Source organism: Dermacentor variabilis, chromosome 1 (genome assembly GCF_050947875.1).
Source record: "Dermacentor variabilis isolate Ectoservices chromosome 1, ASM5094787v1, whole genome shotgun sequence".
NCBI lineage: Eukaryota > Metazoa > Arthropoda > Arachnida > Ixodida > Ixodidae > Dermacentor > Dermacentor variabilis.
The window spans coordinates 242,750,449-242,774,111 of record NC_134568.1 but is presented as its reverse complement, the minus strand read 5'-3'; the positions used below and the strand labels follow the sequence as shown (position 1 = coordinate 242,774,111).

Below are 23,663 nucleotides of genomic sequence, written 5' to 3'. Positions count from 1 at the left end.
CATTCAAAGCTTGCTACGTGCATGACAACATCGTATTTCGTTGTGTTTGTTTCTTTGGTTGTTTGTGTGCGTGTGAGGGGGCCGGGGGTGCTGGACTTACTTTAGAGCTGATATATATATATATATATATATATATATATATATATATATATATATATATATATATATATATATGTGTGTGTGTGTGTGTGTGTGTTTGTGTGTGTGTGTGTGTGTGTGTGTGTGTGTGTGTGTGTGTGTGTGTGTGTGTGTGTGTGTGTGTGTGTGTGTGTGTGTGTGTAATCGTACGACACCAACAAACGATGATAACAAGCACAAGACAGGGAAAATTACTTGTACTTGCTGATTGAATTAGAGAAATGTTAAATGAATGGACGGAGTGGATCAAAAAACAACTTGCCGCAGGTCGGAAACGATCCCGCGTCTTCGCATTACGTGTGTGATGCTCTACTGCTTCCCACCTGCGGCAAGTCGTTTTGTCATTCACTTTCATTTCCATTCATTTATCATTTCTTTAATTCAATTACTAAGCGCAAGTAATTTCATACTGAAAAGATTTTGCGCCAAAAAACACAACACACACAAGAAAGACGACGACACCACGGGCGCTACTTCAACTGTTTAATGAGGGTGAATGCAATCGACATATATAGCCCTCCAAAACACCGCGCATGTGTACAAGGCAACATGGAGTACAAAGTTTTATCAGAGTAGGCGCGATAGAAACTTCAGCTCAGCCTCGTAAAGAAAAACCGATGTATCACTAACACAGTGAGGACCCGCTTTCTTGATATAGAAGGCTTCCAATGTTTCACGCGATGTCTGATGCCCGCCTGTACCCAAAATCCTCGCCTCGCGGAACCGTGGAAAACAATCGGTGCAAGCCCTGCAATATATATATATATTGTTACGGGAAGATTTCAACAAGGGTTTATGTACAATATTTACACAGTCGCAACGAGTGGCAACACAACAACAAAGATGGCCGCACAGCTCGTACTCTGTCTCGTGACCCATGCAACGTCTTCTTCGTCCTCAGGACAGGGGGCTCATAACATTACCCTCCGGCGGCGAAATCACCCACTCGGTGCAGTCGAAATACAACGGCACGGAAAAGGTTCAGCGCACACACATGGTTAATCAGTGTCTGACATGATATGGCTTCAGGCGAGCGACATTGCACCATGTCAGTGCGAGGTTGAGCCGATGGAGACGAAGACAACGGAGCGATTTCGTACGTTACGTCGGTCACTTGGCGGCACACTCGATATGGACCGGTGTACGGGAACGGCAGCTTTTCAGAAACCCCGACACTTCGCGCTGGGGACCAGAGGAGGACAGGGGGCCCAGAGTCAAAGTGGGTAGTCCTGTGATGGCTATTGTGTCGCGATTACTTTTGGACCTGCCACTCGCTGAAACGAGCGCAGGCAAATTTACGTGCATGAATAGCGCGGGGAATAGCCTCTCAAGCATACTCCGTAAGGGGGCACGAGGAAGAAGGCACCAGGGTGTCCATGGGCAACGTAGGATCTCGGCCGAATAAGAAAAAGAAAGATGAATAACCAGCGGTCTCGTGTCTTGACGCGTTATACGCGAATGTTACAAAACGCGAATGCTACATGCAGCTTTACTGCATGTAGCCGACATGCAGTAAAGCATGTCGGTATTGTTCGGTACTGTCGCTCCGTCAAGCCGTCTGTGGATGGTAGGCCATGGTCAGTTTGCGTTGCGTCGAGCAGAACCGTAGAATGTCGTCGATCACCTTCGAAAGAAACTGTGTGCCGCGGTCGGTTAGGGGCTGCCGAGGTGCCCCATGCTGGAGAACGTCATGGAGTAAGAAGTCCGCAACGTCGGTCGCGCAGCTGGTCGGAAGAGCACGGGTGATCGCGAATCGCGTCGCATAGTCTGTAACGACGGCGACCCATCTGTTTCCTGAGACAGACAGAGAAAACGGACCAAGTAAGTCGAGGTCGACGCAATGAAACGGCTCATATGGGACGTCGATAGGCTGAAAATTGCCAGCAGGCGGGAGTAACGGCTCTTTCCGGCGCTGACAAAGGTCACAAGAGGCCACGTAACGACGCACTGAGCGGAAGATGCCTGACCAGTAGAACCTACGGTGTGCGCAATCGTATGTGCGCGAAAGGCCGAGGTGCCCTGCTGTTGGCGCATCATAAAGCTGGGCCAGAACATTCGAGCGGAGGTGTGCCGGAATCACAAGTAAGAGGTCAGGACCATCAGAAAGCACCTTATCGTCGCCCTTATCGGTATGGCCTGCCATACCGATAAGGGCGACATTTTGCGACGGCCCAAACAAGAACGAGGCACTCTCTCTCCGTAATGGAATAATTCCGCTCAGCTGCGGAAAGGAGGCGGCTAGCATTTGCAATGACACAGTCCTGACCACGTTGAGATTGAACCAGAACAGCGCCGATACCATGGCCACTGACGTCTGTATGGACTTCCGTAGGAGGAGAATCGTCCAAGTGAGCCAGCGCAGGTGGCGTAGGGAGCAGTGCGATGCGATGAGCTGCGAAAAGGCAGACGCTTGGGCAGTACCACAGGTAAAAGGAACGCTTTTCTTGAGCAAGCATGTAAGAAGCCGGTCTATCTCTGCAGTCTTTCACAAGGCGACGAAAGTAAGAGCAGAGGCCAAGGAAACGAGCGGACGTCTTGCGAACAACGGGACGTGGGAAAGTTGGTAACAGCGCATACTTTGGTAGGGTTTGGTCGGATAGATACCGGCCGCATCAACAACATGGCCGAGTACGGTGATCTCTCGGCGTCCAAAACGGCATTTGGAGGAGTTTGCTTGAAGCTGGGTGTTGCGAAATAGCTGCAAAATAGCTCATAGTCGTTGTAGATGACTGGGGAATGTAGGCGAAAAAACGACGACCTCGTCAAGGTAACAGATAATAAAGTAAACCACCTTAACCATCCAAGCAGGGAGTGCATCATTCGTTAAAATGTCGCTGGGGCATCACACAACCCAAAGGCCATGACTTTAAACTGGCAGAGCCCATCGGGCGTAACGAAGGCGTTCTTTTCGCGGTCCTGCTCGTCAACGGCAATTTGCCAATAGCCGGACCGAGGATCTATAGAAGAAAAGTACCTTGCGCCGCGCAGAGAGTCGAGTGCATCGTCTGTTCGCGGCAAAGGGTAGATGTCCTTTTTTGCATTTCAATTTTTTATGCAAGTAATGACCGCCTCACCGATTAGACCAGCTCAAGAACTAGAATTGTGATATCTGCCACAGGCAACCTTTAAGAATATATATAGTAAGAGAAATAGAGAAAGTGAGGGAGGTAGGGTTGCATAGTTTGTGGCTTGCGCCTCCCCCACCCTCCTATAGACGAGAAAGAGTTGGCACGCCACTGGCCCGATGATCTCTTCTGTGAAAGGCCTATCATCTAATCATCTAATCATCATGAACCAACCAGCCCAAATGCGTACTCTTCTGCAGTTTATTTTATTTCTACTGCTCGTAATCATCTAGGTTCCCTAAAGTTGTCCGAAGGGCAATTCTCTCATCTTCGTATGTTGGGCAGTCTCACAGGAGACGGTTGATGGTTCGTTCAACACCACATGTGCTGCCATTGCACTGTCTTCTATTCCAATTAGGTATGAGTAGGCGTTCGTGAAAGGAACTCCAAGTCGCAGGCGGCACAATAACGTTTCTGCCCGTGGAGTACGTGAAAGTGTGCGTGTAGGTGTACATCCTTCGTCAAAGTGTTCAGCCGTTCAGGCCGCTGGGCTTTTCTTTTTGAATCAGGGAGAGGAGCTGCCCCAGATCACGCGGAGCGCAATGGTGGCGCCAATTTATATATGAGCGGTCGTTGTAAAACAACAGACCAGCTGTCGGGCACGCCTAAAGTCATTCGTTCTACAGGCAAATTCGTTGGCTTCGTTGTAGAGGCGTTCACAATACATAAAATAAAAGTGGAATTCGGCCGGGACCTACGAACTCATTAGTTAAATAGGTAGTTTCGTTGTAGTGGCGATTGTTGTAGAGGCGTTTGACTGTATATAGATTCCGGTCTGTTAATATTGCGCCTATTTCCGTTCCATCGCTCTTTGCGCGGTTATTAGCTTCTTCTGAAGTCTATCCAGGTTTGGACCTCGTAGATTAGGACTGGTAGAATGTCATTACTACATGAACATTTGCGTGAAGACCACCGCAGGGCTCTCTCTCTCTCTCTCTTCTTTTTTCTTTGGGGGGGGGGGGGGCTCAACTCTTAAGATTGATTCACACTGGCGATTGAACGCGGTCGCGCGACCAAATTGGTTGCAAGTGGTCGAAAATGGTCGCTTTTCTCGAAAAGCGATTATTTTGGGCCAGCCGCTCGCTGCGCGATTTTTCATTCGCGCGACCGTGGTCTCAAAACTGCTAAACAAACCAGCGGCGCGCCGAAAATTATATTAGCATGTGTTTTCATCCGCGTTCTCCTGCGTCGCACCAAATACAAAGTCCAAGCCGCCATGGCATACTACAGGAACGTAATTACAAAGTCCACACCACCATAGCAAATTACAGGAATGTAATATATACAGGTGCCTCGTGATGCGCCTGGGGTGCAGCGGTTCCAACAACGTGTCCAATATACGCTGCAGCATTCGCAGGAAGCTAAACACACCAGCAAAAGAAAGCATAAAAAATTACGCACCAATTCCCACGCAGCGCGAACTACAAATTACAACTTGCTCTCGATAATACTTCTCGTGATGCGCGCGAAGTTTGGGCAGGAGGCGGCTAGCGTGGCCGGCCACTTATTCTCAACGGAGGCACGGGCGCATGCACTAGCGTCGCTTTTTCTTCGGGGTCTTATTCCGCGCTGCAACAGCTGACGTCACGGCAGAGCACATCAGCAGAATGACGACGTCTTCCTCTTCGCTCGAATGAAAAACTATGGCTGTTGCAGGAACGCGAAATCAGCGAAGTGCGCGCGAACTGCGTAGATCCCTATAGAGTTCTTGCTGAGAACGATAATCTCCGGGAACGTGACTTGCAGGTCGCGCTCAGCCAGGCTTGCCGATGTGAGCATCGGTCGCCTTCAGTCGCTTTTGGGCTGCCAGTCGCAAATGGTCGCGCGACCTCCTCAAGTCGCCGGTGTGATTGAGCCTTTAGGCGCCCGTTCCTGCGTTGAGCGTCGGCGTCGGCGTAACCGAGCGAACGAGCAGAGCAAAGAATGAAAGATCGAAAGCGGAGCGCAGCGGGGGATGAAATACAGCGACGCGAAGAGAGCGCGAGGAAGAAAGCGGAGGAGGAGAGTATGGCGAAAGGGTGAGCAGAAAAGCAGAATGCCGCACGATACGACGAGATGGCGCCATAGTAGCGTGCGCCGTAGTGCGCTGATAACGTCATTACTAAGGCATGCGGCGAGCGCGTGGCGAGCGCGTCTACCGATACCATGTATGGAAACAAAGCGCTGGCGTGTGCTTCGGACCCACATCGCATGCACGACTTTGTCCGCGCCGTCGCCGCAATGGAATGCGCACGAAAAATGCGCTCCGCGCGAGACATGCGTTCCCGTGTTGTGATTTCTTTCTGATAAATTACCGACGCAACCGCTGGAATTCAAAACACCTGAAGAGCTGCGCTCAAATTTTGCATTAGGGAGCTTCGTAATCGTCGGTGAATTTTCTTTATTTCTTTTTTTATAGCGCAGCTCTTAGGCGCCTGTTCCTGCGTCGGCGTCCCTCAGCGTCACCGAGCGAACGAGCATAGCAAAGGATGAAAGAACGAATGCGGTTACACTATGGCGTGAGTATGTTATGTTTATCAGCTCACTCACGAACGCGGAGCGGGGGATGGAAGACGGCGACACCGAAGAGAGCGCGAGGAGGAAATCGGAGGAGGAGAGTATGGCGTTCGGGTGAGGAGGAAAGCGCAGTGCCGCACGAGACGCGTGCTCTACGATGGCAACCAGGCATGCGGCGAGCGCGTCCACCAATACCATATAAGGAAATAAAGCGCTGCCGTGGGCTTCGGAGGCACTGCGCATGCGCTGCTTCGCCTGCACCGCCGCCGTTAGAGAATGCGCTCCGTGCGAGCGACGCGTTCCCGTGCTCACGCTTTCTTTCTGAACAATGAGCGTATAGCAACCGGTGGAAATGGTTCGTCTGCCGCTGCTGCTGGACGAGCTGCCCGAGCGGAGGCTGAGCGCCGCCGCCGAGAGGACCTTGTCGTTCAGAATCAAATTCTTTGCCACAATATATCGCGCATTCAAAACACCTAAACGACTGCGCACAAATTTCGCATTAGGGATTATGGTGATCATCGGTGAAATTTTTTTGACGAATTGAAAATGTAAGAGATCGATTTAGTGGTCGCATATTCGTTTTCAGCGTGTCATACTGCTACTTCACTGTTCTCACGCCTCAAAATACTAGTTGTTAGTCCGCAAATTGAGTAATCACACTTCGAAAGCGGCCCACCTTTTGTCGATGCAATCGCATATCGAAAACTACTTGGGCGAGCCTATAGTGTTGCACGCCAACGCCCGGGACGCGGCGCCAGTCATGCGTAACGCTGTCGCGTATATTATTTTTTTATTATTAGCTTAGTTTTATTTTTTTATTCTTTTTATGCTTCCTTTTTGCTTGCCGGTGTGCCCGTGAACCTGCGCTGTTCTGTAGTTCAAGAAAACTTGCTAGCTAAGGCGTTGAGCATATAATGAGGCACTTCTGTGCACATTGGTGCAGATGTGTTGAGGAAATATTCCAGCATGAAACGAAGAAAAGGGGTGATGGGGTCGAAATGCAAAAGCACCCGTGTACCGGGTATTGGGTGCATATTAAAGAACCCCAGATGGTAAAATTAATCCGTAGTACCCCACTACGGCGTGCCTCATAATCAAATCGTGGCCTTGGCGCGTAAAAATCCGAGCATTCGAAGTACCTTTAATGCACACGACCGATAATGCTCTGCGTGAACACATAATTATTGTGGAAGTGAGTATAACTCACGCTGCAGTGTTGTTTCCTTGAAGGAAATATTCCAACAGGGACTGTTAAGCAAACCCTGTTAAAGAGACACGGGTTTTGGCTGCATTCGTAGCCTGGATACTAACTAGGGGCACAATTAGGCGACGAAACACGAGTGTAGTAGGGTATAAAGCGTTAGAGATTCCGCATGAAGCTCACTACCCGCTTCTCGAAGGAAACGGGTCTCAAGCCCTCGCCGTGGAAGTCCGACCCACGAGAAGGGGTCCGAAACCAAAAAAAAAAAAAAAGCTGGAAACCACTGGCCGACATCGACATTACGCTGCGCACGGCTGCGGGGCGGCGGATCCCGGTGGACTTAACGCGTGTTCTGCGCATGATCATCGAAGCCAACGGACAGAACGGCCGCACGATCGATCGTCTGACTTCCAAGGCGGAAGGGGTCATCCGATTAATCGCTAGGATCTCCAACAGTCGGGGTTGTTTTCGGGAGGACAACGTCTGTTCCATGCCTTTTTGATGAGCCACATAAACTGTGTCGCATCCATGTACAAGTGGCAACGCCATGATAGGACTAAATTAAACACTCGCATATGGAAAACCACCAAGAAAGTCCTAGGTCTTCCTATGCGCACGAGCACAGAGAACCTGCTGGGCCTTCGGCGTCCACAACACGCTTGAAGAAGTCATCGAGGCTCAGCAAACGGCATAGGTCGCCAGGCTTTCAATTACATCAGCAGGGAGAAAGATCCTGATTGACACGGGACACAACCCTCTCACGCTCGAACTGCAAACACACATCTCTCTGATTGCATGAGATCTTACATTAAGGTCTTCTCCCTTCCACAAAATATGCACCCACAATACAACGTGGGCCAGCGGTTCGCTCGCGCCTGCTCTCTTTTAGCTCGCACTCACACCCACTCTTCGCTTGCATGCCTTGACGATGCCGCCCAGTACTGCGCTTCCGATCACTTTGCAATAGTAGCCACAGATACTAAGGGTCGGATTCTGTCCTCATCGTCGGTTCGAAGCTCTTCTTCTCACAAAGCAGAGCAGATGGCCATCGCACTCGCTCTCCTTGATCCGCAAAGGCTTGATATTTACACTGACTCTAGATCCGCTGCTAGGGCCTTCGCATCTGGGTCCGTCTGCAAGGAAGTTTTTAGAACTCTCGCTCACACGGAACTCACACACACTTCACCATCACTTGGTTCACTGCTCATCTTGGCTCGAAGGTCGGGGGCCTTTCGAATGTCAACGAGCTAGTACACTCCCAGGCGCAAGGTCTTATACTTGCCGCGCCGGGGCTTCCGAGGCTCGGACCGTCAGTGCGGCCTGCGCCGGGACTTGCGCGGCTCAGACGGAGGAATCAGCCCCCAGCCTTCATTTTAGGGACATTTTGACTACCTTCAACGAGGTCACGAAACACTATCAAATGGGCCGTAGGCCCTTCCCACTCCCACGCGAAAAGTTGTCTCGCCTACAAGCAATCTCTCTTCGCATGCTTCAGACGGGGACATACCCCAGCCTCTCCATTTACAGTCATTACTCAGACATTTCGGCACTTTGTCTAGACTGTAACGAACGCAGTGATTTTAGATACATGCTCTGGAGGTGCCCCTCTTTACAGGGAAAACATCAAGAGTTCTCTGAAGATGAATTTTATTCCATGATCAAGAGCCCGGTCCTACTACATCAATTACAGGCTGTCCAGAAGGCCCACGACGCGGCGGTGAGGCTATAGGCCTCACCGCCGCGTGGGAGCGGCGTAGGAGCGGCCCGCGTTCCTCCCCCTATAATGCAGGGGCGGATTTCTTCAGAACCTCAGTAAAGTTATCTATCTATCTATCTATCTATCTATCTATCTATCTATCTATCTATCTATCTATCTATCTATCTATCTATCTATCTATCTATCTATCTATCTATCTATCTATCTATCTATCTATCTATGTAACGAAAGCGCTGAGCACCTTCTATGACCCACTTACTACTTTTTTTTTGCGTCTGCTGGAAGAATGTCCTACTTACGGATCATGCAAATGATCCGCAATATATGCATGACTGAACACTGGCTTGCAGTTTTACTCTCAGGGTAGAGTTGGGCAGTATTGGCTGTCTTGACGATAAGAGTATGCTGCTCTACTTGCAAACGTTATTGGAAGAGACCTCATTTCTTTTTTGCTCAATCAGAAAGATTGGTGTTATTTATTTATTTATTTATTTATTTATTTATTTATTTATTTATTTATTTATTTATTATTTTGTTCGTTTGTTTGTCCTTGGAACAGTTCAATGCTACCTAGAACGAAGTCTCGCGTAGAACGCGCCTCCATTATTAAGAACCGACTGATTATAGATTCGCTGCGGTTATAGCTGTTTGCATGTTTCACTGGTAGCCGTAAACCCGTTAGGAGTTGATTGGCAGCGGTTGTCATATGCGAGCGGGGAACGCTTCTTGTCCGGCAGACAATGCGCAGCAGCGATTGGCACATTCACCACAGCAGCACGCTTGCTGAAGATTCTCATCAAACTGAGTGCGCTTTGCATTTCTCGTTGCCCACTGTCCGTGCAAGGAGCGTTCGTGAGTAAGAGAGCGCGCGCCACCTGCGCTGTGCGAGCGTCTCCGCCGTGTTTGTGATCGGCGAACTGGGATGAAAATGCGCCTACTCCCTCCACCACGACCGCCGGGCCGAAAACAAATGTGGACGGCGGGCCGGCAAACATTCAGAGCAGCCAGCAGAGACCCAAATTGAAGTGTGGGGACGCGCCGCCAGGCAGCCCGCGTGCGTGATGCTTGCTGGACGATTGCGTTGCCATGGTGACCGTAAGGTGGTTGCCGTGACAACCAATTCTCCGCATTTCCCTTGCGTTCTGCTACCGCCCGCAGGAAGCGTTCCAGAGAGGACGAGATGAAAGACTCCTTTTCTGCTGCCTGTATATATATATATATATATATATATATATATATATATATATATATATATATATATATATATATATATATGTGTGTGTGTGTGTGTGTGTGTGTGTGTGTGTGTGTGTGTGTGTGTGTGTGTGTGTGTGTGTGTGTGTGTCAGCGAGGCTGAAAGTGCTTTGGTGACCTTTTATTTCAGGCGTATGCATGCACGCGTGCACTGCTTGTTTCCGTGTCCTTTTACTTATTTGCATTTCGAAGCTGCGCGCAGTGGTTGATGATCATTTGTTCTTGGAATTCAACCTGTTAGTCGCTGCTTAGCAGCCAGAATGACTCTTTTTGACGAACGTTTGCTGGTATGCACAGGTACCAAGCCAGCTGTGTATTTTAGACCACATTGCCTCTGGTCATGCATGCCAGGAAGACGATAGGTTATTTCAGAACTTTCCTCAGCGCCGATCACGTAATGCATCATACGAATTCAATAGCTTAAAATAACGATAGAGAAAGCAAGCATTTATGATGGTTCATGGCGGTATCCTTGCGATAAGCAGTTCTTGCTGCACCAAGGGGTCTGGAAGCGGTGTGGGACTAAGGGCGAGGTAAGGCAGACCGCAATTAATAGTAATGTATGACCGTTACCGGTTATGTTTGTGATTTCATGCGCGATTGGCTGTGGTGTCTTTTGCGTTGTGTCAGCCTCAGCTATAGGGCCATCAAACTGTATATTTGGTTATTCGAGCAGTAAGCGCTGCGATGGAATGGTCCGAAAGTGCAGTGAATCTAAGCAGGCAATAAGTGAAAGTGTCGCTATTTTGCTATTTGATTAATGGAAAATTCCTGACTTAGCCTATCCGCTTTTACTGCTGGCTGATTACTTGGCTACTTCAGCGCCTCTTCGCTACGGCGTCGTACACACGTGCTCGGTATACGATGTCCGCTGTTCAATACGATAGCTACACCACGTGATTATCTTCTGTCTTTAGTACGCTTTGTTGAAATCTACCCTTGGGGGAGGTGTGTGCGTATTTTTGTTTTTCTTGCTAGTGTTGTTGAAGAATCGTAAGAGCACTTTTCCCAGCTCGCCTGTGTGTCAACTGACAATGAAGTAGAAGACCTACACGCGACTGAGTAGCCGGGTTCGTATTAAACTGCTGATGTGATGATAAAGCAGTCCTTGAGAAGACGCAGCGTGACAGCGAATGGTTTATTAATGAAGGCGGCGCAGTTCTCGCGAATTAAAAGCTTTGTAAGTTCGACTCAATTATTATTATTATTATTATTATTATTATTATTATTATTATTATTATTATTATTATTATTATTATTATTATTATTATTATTATTATTATTATTATTATTATTACCAGGCAGAATTTAAACGTTTCTAAAGCCGTCCAGCATGGTCCTGCATTCTCGCTGTCTTCAAAACAAGGTTATTTTTCTCATAAGGACTGTTGGTAATTGGCCACGGCCTTTGCTAATAAGTACCTTGTCACGATTAACCGGCGCCTGCTCTCAGAAGAAGGTCTAGCATACAAACTGTTTTGTGAATATAGGTTGAAATTTTTCATAAAACAGGGGTACGACTGCATGTTAAGAGTAAGGGTATTCCTACGACACTGAACGAAAGCCTCGAGAGCATACTTACGGCTATTGGGTATACAATGAATGAACCAGTTTCAGAAAGGAACATTGAGATATGCCACCGCGTACCAACCCGGAACGCCTCGCGACAGAATACTGTTGTCCAGTTTCATAGCCGCTCTAAACCCAATGCTATCCTTGAAATGGCAAGAAAAAAAACACATTACCAGCGAGCAAGCCCGTGAGGCGGCGAGGAGACAGGATCTCCGGACCTCCTCGGGGGCGGCCTAGGCCCAGGCCACGAATTTGCCGGATCTTCAATAAAGTTGTTACCACCACCACCACCATTGCCATCGCTGACATCGGACAGCAAAATTGCCACCCTATATACATAAACCAGCACCTTGCAGACAACATTGTCCACTGGGTATGTTTGCCCTCCATTGAGAATGCTGCTTGGAAAGATAGTAGCCCTGCCCCCCCCCCCCAAAAAAAAAATGAGAAGAGCCGGCGCTTCTGCTGGACAGAAGAGGGCGAAATATTCGCGAGAAAAATTGAGTCATTACGTGTTCTTCATGTCAAAAAGCTCAGTGACGGTGATAAAATAGAGTAAGCCAAGCAAGTGTAAAACTTTCAGTTCAACAAGACAACATGGAAAACCGCCTTTTATCGGTTTCAGAAGTAATAACGTTGTCGAGAAACAAAAAAATATTCTTTTCTACTTCACATTATTGCCCAATCCGCTAGAAATAAAGAGCAAGAAGTACAGTGTTTATTATTACGTATTGCTTTTCAGCTTGGTTTGTGATGCTCACTGGGACATATCATGGTGCTACATGTGTTGTAAATTCCGTTATATACTTCTTACTTTTCAAACCGCGGCCTAAGAAGGGGGAGCGGATTTATGATGCTAGTGAAAAGTAACATCAGCTGTGTTATTGTGGAGGGACTTTCGAAGATTACTACTGACTTTGAAATCCTCACCGTCAAAAGTGGCGTTCCAGTGTACAGCGTAATGTATCGTCCACCTAACGCGAATGTTATGTTTCCAATTTCTTTACATTTTTGAAAACCTTCCTAAGCTATTTTAACAATATGGCCGGCACTGTGATCCTTGGAGGATGACATTAACATCGATTGCTTGCAACAATCATCAAATCATAACGAATTTTGTAGAATCTTGCATGCGAACAACTACACCAACGCAATTAGCCTACCGACACGAGTGCAACCAACTCCATCCTTCACGTCTTTATTACCAATATACTGCTGGCGTTATCAGCTCTCACATAAGCGATCACTTACCCATTCATCTTCTAACGCAGTACGCTAAACCATCTAACAAATCAAAACCCCTACTTGCCAAGACTTACATAAAGATAAATTCTTGTACACTGGAACGATTTTGCTGTAATTTGCGTCTCGCTGAGTGGAGCCAAGTCATAAATTCTACTGAACCCGAGGAAGCTTATACAGAATTGATAAGTGTTTTTAACGCGCTGTACGACCAAAGTTTTCCATGTAAGTTAAGCAAACGAGCTTAGAAAGCCCATAAGCCATGGGTCACATGGGGACACTTGAAGAGTACGAAAGAAAAGGATAACCTCTACCAGCGTTTCATGAAAACAAGAGACCTAACTGACTTACATTTCTTTAGGCATTTTCGAAACAATCTAAACAAACAGCTTCGAGAAGCAAAACGTATTTACATGACCAATCTTTTTTCTCCCGAAGTGTGTAAAAGACCCCACCTAATGTGGACATGACTAAATACCGTACTGCAGGGCGACCCCCAAGAGGAATCAATTTTATCAATCACCGATAGAGGCGAGACACTAACAGATACACGATTAACGGATTCCTTGAACGAACACTTTCACATCATTATTCAAGAGTAAGCACGATCCCACTTGCCTTATGTAGTTCACGACACCTGTAATAGATAGTGCATTGTTGTTTCCCACTACGGTGCTGGTAATTGTAACTTCGGTCATGTCACTGCGGAATAGTATGTGTGCAGATACTGATGACCTCCAGATCCAACTTGTACATATGCTATCAATATAATCGCACCCATGTTAGATCAAGTGATTAACCGTTTACATTGGCACATTCCCCAAACGACTTCAGATATCAAGAGTAACCGTGATATTCAAGGATGGCGATGTCAACGACTTCTGTAATTGCAGGCCAATTTCAATTATTTCCGTGTTTACAAAATGCACTGAAAAGTTTATGTATCAGCACATGGCCAGCTTTTCAATGAATCACAGTATTATTTGCGCCACGCCACTACGGTTTCACGAGAGGTTTCTCAACCGAAATGGTCTTTCTGAGCCAAAAAGAACACATCTTGCAGTCTTTTGAAAATCGGCTGTGTACACTAGGCATATTCACTGATTACTCTAAGGCATTTGACTCAATTAATCACCGCTCCTTACTTGAGAAACTGGGACCTTATTGCTTTAGAGGTACTTTCCCCAACACTTCTCACGTTGTATTTTCATCATCGTCGACAGTAAATTACAGAAACTGTAGGGGTCTTGTGCAAATATCGCTACATCCTGCCTCGGGATACAAAATTGTTCACTTACAAATGCCTGTTTTTCTCTTAATTATCGTACTGCGATACTTAGTCTGGGGCATGAGAACAAAAACTAGCTCTCAGAAATTACAGAAACTTCACAAGGAATCCCTTCGCAACATCGTTAATGCTGCATACTACGCACTCACGAAACCACTCTTTAAGGGTCTAAATATATTACCAGTAAATGAACTCTGCCATTCAGCGTTAAATAAACGCTATAATTTGGAACTGAAAAATAACAATTCATTTCTTACTAAATTTTCCGCACTAAGTCAGACTGAGCATGTCAGTACACTCAAGATGCGTGAAGGTGTCTGGAACGTGTCTAAAACGCGTACAAACTACGACACTCAGATAAAATATCAGATACATGTGCTGCTTAATAATTACACCATAGCCACTGAGTAACCACGGCGGGTCACTATTCGGTTTATTTCTGTTCAAGTGCTGTATTTATAATGCGCCTTGTCTGCCAATACTCGAGGGTGCAGACCCTGTCAAGCCTGATAGATGGCTTTTTGTCTGTATCCACGAAGTGTCTTTCAGACTGAAATAAAATTTGATTGATTGATTGATTGATTGATTGATTGATTGATTGATTGATTGATTGATTGATTGATTGATTGATTGATTGATTGATTGATTGATTGATTGATTGATTGATTCTAACATTTGGTATAGAGCTTTTTCCTACGCCACTTTCCGGAAAGAACATCGCGGATGTTCAAGTTCTAGTTCTGGGTGTGTCTTATAGACCGGAACATTAGGCAAAATGCCTGTTTTTTTTTTCCTTACGTCCTTATCGTGCCTATTGAACACATAAGCACGAACTATGGGTCTAGAAACATTTTAGTGGCGCTTGTGCCTATACATGCCTATCTCGATGTGTGTGGATATATTAAATTTTCAGAGCCTAAAAATGCCTTTTTTCCATGTTTTGTCCTAGCCTCATTTTGTTTTAACGTTATAACCCACTGGGAAATTGGGCTAGAGGCAGCCGACTGTTACCACGAACAAAGGCTGTTGTTAACATATTTGCTGGGAGAAAGGCTCTAACTGCGCTATACGCGACGATACATTTGAAGGTTACTTGGGGTGTTTGTGCGCTCACTTAACGTCATTTAGCCGACATTATTGAGAAACTTGGATGCTCGGTCGCAACTGTGACGCGGAATGTAGACCTCATTTTGGATGAATGGATGGACGGATGGTATTTTAAAATTAAAATGAAAAATAGTATTCTTAGTGTCTAGACACCCGGTCATTAGTCATGAATGATCTTGATACTTCGCACTATAACGGTGAAATGGCAACTTTGCAATCATTGCACAAGTATATAAAATAATGGGGGAGAAGGGAGGGTAAAAAAAAATAAACAGGAGCGTGCATTGACACTTCATTCATGCAAGAACTTGTGCTATCGTTTACAAACGAAGCACGCAAAGTCTTACTATAGGAAGATGTTATTTAAGATAAATAGCAAAAACTGTGTTGAACTACGGCACTCTATGGCCGTCCTTAGTAAAGGTGGCGCTTCTTCGCTTCTCTGCGATGATGCATTATGACATGAGCCAGTATAATTAAAAAAAATATTTGCGCATTTAATGGAGATATATTTTTTTCATGTCGAGGGATAGAGACGGTATCTCCTGGGGTTTTTCATATGTCACTACAACGGCTCGACATTTTTCGTGGAAGTTATCGATAAGAGTCACACTGATGTTTCTGCCTAATGCACTAAAGACTTATCGCCGATCGAAACATTTCCTCTCTGCCTGGCACGTGGTTCTGAACACCGCCTTGCTCTGCTCGCAGGTTCCTCGGGCGTGGCTCAATGTTTGTCTTCTCAATGAGCCAGTTCCTGCGGCTTCTGCGCCTAGACGCTGACTCGCTGAATCTGCCGTTCTTCAGCTCGCTACTGGACGTGGGAGCGGGCGACGGCAACGTGACGGCAGCCATAGCGCCCCTGTTTGGCCAGGTAGACGTGACCGAGAAGTCGCCTTCCATGCGACGCGTCCTGGGTCGGCGTGGCTTTCGAGTGTTGGACGCCGCGTCGCTCAGGCCTGCCGATGGAGACGACGACCAGCAACTGTACGACGTGGTCTGCTGCCTGAACGTGCTGGACCGCTGCGAGGCGCCGCTGGCACTGCTGCGCACGCTCGAGGCTCGGCTCACAAAACCCTCGGGCAGGCTGGTGCTGGCGCTCGTGCTGCCGCTGTCGCAGTACGTCGAGTCGGGCAAGCGTGGCGCCGAGCCGCTCGAGACTCTGAACGTGCGCGGCTCGACGCTGGAGCAACAGGTCCAGTCGCTTTACAAGGACGTCATGGTGCCCGCTGGTTTCACCTTGGAGTCCTGGACCCGGCTTCCCTACCTCTGCGAAGGCGACCTCGAACAGGCCTACTACTGGCTGGACGACGTGGTCATGGTGCTCAGAGCTGCCGATGCATATGGAGCTGGCCCATCCTGACGCCCGCTCGGCTGTCTAGAACCAACAGCTTCGTCAGAAAAGGACATCTTCGTGCAATACATGGCGTACTACAGCCTTACTCTCGCAGCAGCTGTTCTTTAGAAGCGAAGGGCTCATGTAGCACCGGGAGTGCACCGCAGTGGTTTTTTTTTTTCTTCTTTTTCTTGTGTTGATAGTTCCACAGCGGAAGCCTTCAGTGTAGCACAATTTGAAAGTTATCGGGCCAGCGTCAACCGATGACTGCATTCTTGTGGCATGATGGGAATCAAAGTGATGATTTCCCTGTTACTTTTCTCTCTTCACTGCTATGTGCTACCAACCATCTCCCCTCTCTGAAACAGAGGCCATCTTCATTGACTGTGTTTGCTTTTTCTTGTTCCTTTCTTTCTGATGATTTATGGTGTATGGATGGATGATTACATTTCTTGCCTATTGTGATAGTGCCAGTTACAGCGCTGCGTCACCTATTTTTGAAGTAAAGCGTACGCATCTCGACGGTAGGTTTTCTTGCGCGTTTCGGACCCAGCTAGTTTGGGTTAAATTAATGTCCCGCAAATCCGCTTATTCCTGATAGCTCTTGGCGCCCTTGAAACTTCAGACGTCTTATTAAAAAATGCCGCTTTGGCATACTAGATGCATTGCAGGTGAGTTTTCATGGGCTCCTGGTGTGTGTGTGTGTGTGTGTGTGTGTGCGTGTGCGTGTGTGTGTGTGTGTGTGTGTGTGTGTGTGTGTGTGTGTGTGTGTGTGTGTGTGTGTGTGTGTGTGTGTGTGTGTGTGTGTGTGTGTGTGTGTGTGTGTGTGTGTGTTTGAGAGAGAGAGAGAGAGACAACACAAAAGCAGGCTGACTTTTTTCCAAAATTCATTGGCGCTTAACTGCTAAAACACGAATAAAAAGTGTTGCAAACATTGTAATGTTATCCCAAGTGTTCATTTAACTCATCCGGGGCGTAAAAATAGAAATAAAAAAACGTACGTTGTCGCGGTTCATTCGTAGCACTTAGCTTTGTTGAGTGACACTGAAATGGCCAAGTATGTGCTGTTTGCAAACAGTGATTTTGTCGCAACTAATGAGAGCTCTGAATGAAACTCGCGGATTATGGCAACTAGCATATATAGTACTAAGCGCGAGCGCGCGGTTGTCCATCGGCTGGCAGACCCGCTGCAGAGTGTATAAGCTGGGACGAACGCAGTCATATTTGACTACCCATTAGCTCCTTGTTTTGTGATGAGATCTCGCGATCATCACGGCAATGCATAACTGCGGCATTTACATGGTTTCAAAAGTAGACGTGTAGCGGCAACCGCGAAGAAATTCGTGCGCAAGTACGGTTTGTAACAGGCACCGGGGCCGATCGTGATAACAGAGGCGCCGGCCACTGACACACAGGATAAGCTTCGTGAATTTGCCCCATTTGAATATTCGTGACTCTGTGGGCCAGATGGCTCTTCCTCCCCCCCGCCTCTGGACCGGCCAGTGCTGAGAGGCCCATGTGAACCTGACTGACTGCATTTGATTACCCCTGCCGTTCCAGCCATGCCCACACCTAAATTCCTTAAGCCAATGGCCAGAGCGCCACTATTATAAATAAATAATTCATTAATAAAGGTTCATTCACTCCTTTGTTTGGATTTCCTTCGCAGTTGACCAAAGGAACCATTTGTGACCGGTCGCGCGACCTCTGCTAGTCGCTGGTGTGAATGAGCCCTTTTATTGCTCCAAACCAGAGCCCCAGCGCGCCGTTTGGGGCGGAAGTTTACGGCCTCAGCTCCGACAACACACATCACAGGGCGCACTTCTCATGAAAAAGATGCAGGGAATTTATTTTTTTTATTTAAAGAAAGAGAGAAAGGGAGATTAATAAGACATTAAGCAAAATAAGAAAAAGAGCTTGATGGCGCAACCCGCAGCCCTGTTTCAAAGGGGACGCTCATAGCATCCAACCATCACGTGCTATCGCGTCGTGTGCAGTACTTGGCTTCACTGGGCTGTGTAGCCAGAGTAGAACCTCTATTCTCGGCACTCATGGCGACTGCACGGCCGCCAATTCCGCCATGTTGACTCTCTGATTGGCTGTCGAGAGCTCACGTGCCAAAACTGAAGTTTTGTAAAATGCAGTTGCGTGACGAACAGCTGCAAACTTTATCGACTAATAAATTTTTTGGGTCCTTGGCAGCTATGTCGCGATGTAAGCGCTTCGTAAAGAAAGTGAGCGGTAGCGTATACAGAAGCCAGCGCAGTGCATCTGCGATTTCGCGAATATTTGGTGGCAATCGAAGATAGGCGCCATGTCAGCTTGCTGATTAGCTGAAGAAATAGCCGTGGGGAGCGTCACAGGAAGGGCCGTTTCGTAAACGTCAATTTGACGTAGCGTGATGGTGCGCTGGTCCGCCATTGCAGAGATTTTCCGCCATAATTTGTGGTGCAACGAGCCGCGCCAATTATGCTAATGAGCAGATATGCAATGGCGGCCGAGAGGAATGCGTATCTCCACATGCTCCCCGTCGTTTGGCGCCATGAAAATCTTTTGTTCATAACGCGTGCTCATAGTATTTGCTTCGCTCTCGGGTGGTGTTGGCATTTGTGTTTTGTGCCATCATTTTTTTTAAGAACGTGTTTATACGAAATATTGGTTGAACATAGCAAACTTTCTGCAACGTTGTCCACTTTGCACTGCTGCGTTTGTATTGTAATCAAGATTAACGCCTTTTCGCACAATCAGAAGTTATCACAACGGCGTCTTTGTAATTTATAAAAAGGAATGTATGTAAGGCGGTGCCTTGAAGTTTCCTCACTCCGTGCGAGTAACCAGCAAAGTGAACAAGAGATGGGAGCGCCGGCGCTTGCGTCGCGCGAACGGATACGTCTGGCGTGCGCAACGCTATCGCTGATATTCGGCTGTTTCTCAGCCAGCCGAGTCGGGCTGAGTCACTTGCGTTTCGCGAGATAGCAATAACGTGGCCTAGAAAGTGCGCTCATCACCAGTGGTAGATCGCGTATGCCGTCTCAAGGTATATAGAAAACAAGCGCGTAGGCGCCAACATACGATGACTCATTCCGTTTCCCTGGGATAGGCATCCTAGCTAATGAAGCAGACGACGGAAGCGAGAAGCGCTTTCGACGGAATAATCATGCGTCGTGAGCTAGCTGCTTTATTTTCACTGAGGAGGAAAATTATTTTGCTTTATCATGAACGTTAGGTTCAGTGCCTTCATTTCAGTTGCTTAGGCAAAATGTGAAGTTTGCGTCACGTTACAAAAGCAAAACGGGACTACCAGCGCCATTTTTTGCGCGTCACGCCTGCGTCACGCCTCAAAGAAAATGGCGCAATGTCCATAATATAGCCCTAAACTGCGCATTGTCTTCTGCATAAGCAGACTAAAAGCACCTGACTTCGCACTTCGCCTGACTTCGCGCTTACTGGCTGCGTATGTACCCCTGCCTCAAACTGAAAGCCAATGCACGAATTTCTTTTTAGCAACAAATCTAGAGATAGTCAAGGGTAAAACGGACGCTGACCAAAAACATTAAAAGAAACCAAGGCGTTTCGGCTCCCATACGGGAGCCTTGTTCACAATAAAAGTAAACGAGGGGGGAGGGGGGGGAATGATTATGTACGTGTGAATAGATGGGCACAAACAGCTGGCATAAACGGGAGGAAAGCTGCCGTCATTGCGGTTCAGCGAGGTATCAGTAGTTTGGATTAGTAATGACTCGAGATGCAAACGCGACGTTAGATTATTTTCAGTGACTAGCACATGCGCCCTGTCCCAGTCAATATCATGTCCTTCTGTTACAGAATGCTCGGCAAGAGCGTTAGAAGAAACTTCTTTTTTTTTTTCATATCATGACAGTGTTCCTTGATGCGCCTTTGAAAATTGCCCGTCTCGCCGGTGTATACGTAACTACAGTCTGCACAAGGAATGTTATACGTAACGCCTGGGTACCTTTTTTTCAGAAGCTTGTCTTTCACATTTACAAGCACGTTTTTCAGCCTTTTCGCTGGCACATGTGCAACGTGCACATAAAAAGAACGAAGTATACAGACTAAGGCCTCGCTACCACAGGTGGAATCTGTTAAATACCTCGGAATTATTTATAACGCCTCTCTCAACTGGCGCTCACATATAGATCATTTGACTGGGAAAGGTACCCGTGCGAGGTACCCGTAGTACCCGTACCCGTAGGTACCCGTAGTCGTCGAATAGGATTGAGAAGAGATACACTCCTAATGATATATCGTATGTACGTTCGCCCTGTATTAGAATTTGGTTGCGTGCTCTTCTCTGGAGCTCCAGCCTACATGTCCCGTCCTCTAATCCTCTTAGAAAGAGAAGCGTTACGTCTGTGTTTAGGTCTTCCTAAATTTGTTGCAAATTCTATTCTTTATCTAGAATCCCGTGTCCCGCCACTTTCGTGCAGGTTCCGGCTTTTGACGGTGCAGACGTTCTTAAGGATTTACGAATCACCACTGCGTCATCCCCAGATAATCTTTATTTCACAACCTGCGTTGTTTTTCGGTGTCATCTGGCCGCGACTACATAATCCGCAAATTATATTCGTGCAAAAATTACTTGACTGTTTGGGCGTGCGCATATGCGATGTTCTTCCTATTACCGACAGAGCTGTTGCCACGGATATTCAATTCGATGACATCTTTCCTAATAATGCAAAATTACTTCCACACCGTATTCTAGACGGTATATTACAAGATCACCTGAAAAACCTTCAAACAAACGTTGTAATTGCTACAGATGCTTCACAATGTGAAGAAAAGTCAGGTGTAGGAATATTTTCCCCGATTCTCGATTGGACATTTTCTCTTCGGCTGCCAGATTTCATACCGATTTTTTTAGCCGAATTCATGGCCGTGGTGCTGGCATTACGCAAATGAGGACCATCAATTACGTCAGCCGTGATAGTCACTGATTCTTTATCATTGTGCTCATCCCTTACTGCTTCTAGTGATTCTCGCGTAATGAGGACATTTCAATCATTGGTACCTGGTTACTTGAGAAGCGTGCGTTTGATTTGGGTGCCTGGCCATAAAGGACTAATCATTAATGAAGTTGCAGACTCTCTAGCCAAGGCATCAATAAGTGGCCCGATTCTTCCTTGCTGCCCTTTGACTGCTTATGTTACTGCAGCTAGATTTCGCAGGAGTATCATTATACAGTCAGTATCAGGCTCCGCACTTACTAACTCTGTGGATTACGGACATCTCCTGCACCCTTGGAACAGAGATTTTTGCCGAACACGGAAAATTGAAGTGTCCATCACAAAGCTGCGCTGCCGTATACCTGCATTGAACTTCTACCTCCACAGGTCTGGTCTGGTCCCCTCACCATTATGCTCATTCTGTGGCGAAGCGGAGACAATCGACCATTTCTTGTTGTCTTGCAGACGTTTTTCTATTATAAGAAAACGACTACTCGAAATCCCGCTTCGCTCTATTGGTCTAACTTTATCAGTGCCTGTGATCCTATCTTTTGGAGCCTCCATTGTTGGGTTCAGCAACAGAAATGTTTGCTTGGCGATCCAAAATTAACTAATTGAAACCAAGCGATTTCCATGTTAGATTGATCGTTCTCCCTCCCAACCATAGCTTTCTTTTATTTCTTATCTTTTATTAACTATTATTGTTAATATTATTACTATCTTATACCCGGTTTTCATCTGATTATTTCCTTTTTCTCCAAACACAAAACGTTTACTTTTAAACTCACACGCCCAAATTGTTAACTCCCTTGTTATCATTATTATTTAGGCACCTAATTAAACCGCCCGATTCTTGGCCAATCCCCCACTGTGGGTATGTGCCACGGCCACTCAGGACAACAACAACAACAACAACAATAGTACCGGGAGCATAAGGTATCGCAGCACGTTTGCGAGGAACAAACATGGCGGAGGAAACGCAACGCGGACGGGATAGGTGGCGCTACACTGAAGCCACAAATGAAGTAGGGTAGCTGTTCCGTGAAAGTTCCAGATGAATAGTTTCCAAATCTTTTTCTATGTGTTTAGGAGAACTGCAGGTTTGTTGCGAAGGTTGTATGAGCGATGCGGTGGCGGAACGTTTGTGGCAAGCAGGATGAATTGACATGAAGTTCAAGTAGCGTCCCGTGTGCGCAAGTTTTCAGAACACATTAAGGCGAAGTCCTGTTCCTTCACGTTGCACCATGACATCCAGAAAAGGCAATCGATGATCCTTCTCCAATTCAGCGGTAAAATTGATGGCGCGTTCTATGGAATTTAAATGCGACGAAAAAGCATCCAGGGCATCCTCGCTTATCACACAAAAGCAGTCGTCCACATATCTAAGAAATATTCTTGGTTGTGGCGCGAACGTCGCTAGAGCCCGGCGTCTTACTGCTTCCATCGTTAGGTTTGCAGCTGTGACCGACAGGGAGGCACCTATCGGCGTTCCTTGAAGTTGCTTGTAGAAGCAGCCTTGGAAAACGAAATAAGTATTTTCAAGGCAGAACTGCAAAAGCTTGCACAGGTCCATAGCCTCGAACGGTGTCCTCTCGGATAGCGAAGCGTCATCTTGGAGGGCAGCAGAACACACGTGAACAGCGAAGTCGGTCTGTAACTTCTCTATGCATATAAATACAGGGTAATGTCTGAAACAGCTTGTACCATCTGTAAGATAGTTTTGTCTTGCAGGATTAGCTCAACTTACTCTGTGACCTAGTCAAGGGTAAAACGGCCGCCGACCAAAAACATTAAAAGAAAAAAAAAAGACGTTTCGGCTCCCATACGGGTGCCTTGTCCACAATGAAAGCAAACGAAAGGGGGAGATAATTATGTACAGTCGCATGCAATATGACTTGCAACACCCTTGTTCGTGGTCGAAGGGGCTCCAGGGCTGCGCGGCGGCTCTGACATGCGAAATAGCGGTTTAATAAATACCACTAACTGAAGCTGTGTTAAGGGCTGGAACTTACCCTGTGTCTGCGCAGCCGTACAGTCTTGGAGCCCTTTTCTCCACGGGCACCGATGTTGCAGGTCATATTGCACGTTACTCTACGTGGGTAAAGTAGGCGCAAACAGCGGGCATAAACGGAAGGAGGAAGTCTTCCTGCTGTTTGCGCCATCTACTCGCATGTGCATAATCATCTCCCCCCTTTCGTTTGCTTTCATTGTGAACAAGGCCTC

The 23,663-nt window shown here is 47.0% G+C and overlaps 1 protein-coding gene across 1 annotated transcript in view; it reads left to right on the top strand.

The window, feature by feature from the left end:
• The window catches only part of LOC142560417 (protein-L-histidine N-pros-methyltransferase), a 205,130-nt gene extending 187,718 nt beyond the window's left edge, over positions 1 to 17,412 (top strand). Inside the window, exon 4 of the mRNA XM_075672517.1 lies at positions 15,852 to 17,412. Coding sequence (XP_075528632.1) covers positions 15,852 to 16,503 — 652 coding nt within the window. The 3' untranslated portion in view covers positions 16,504 to 17,412. The remainder of the gene's footprint in view (positions 1 to 15,851) is intronic.
• The last annotated feature ends 6,251 nt before the right edge of the window (positions 17,413 to 23,663 follow it).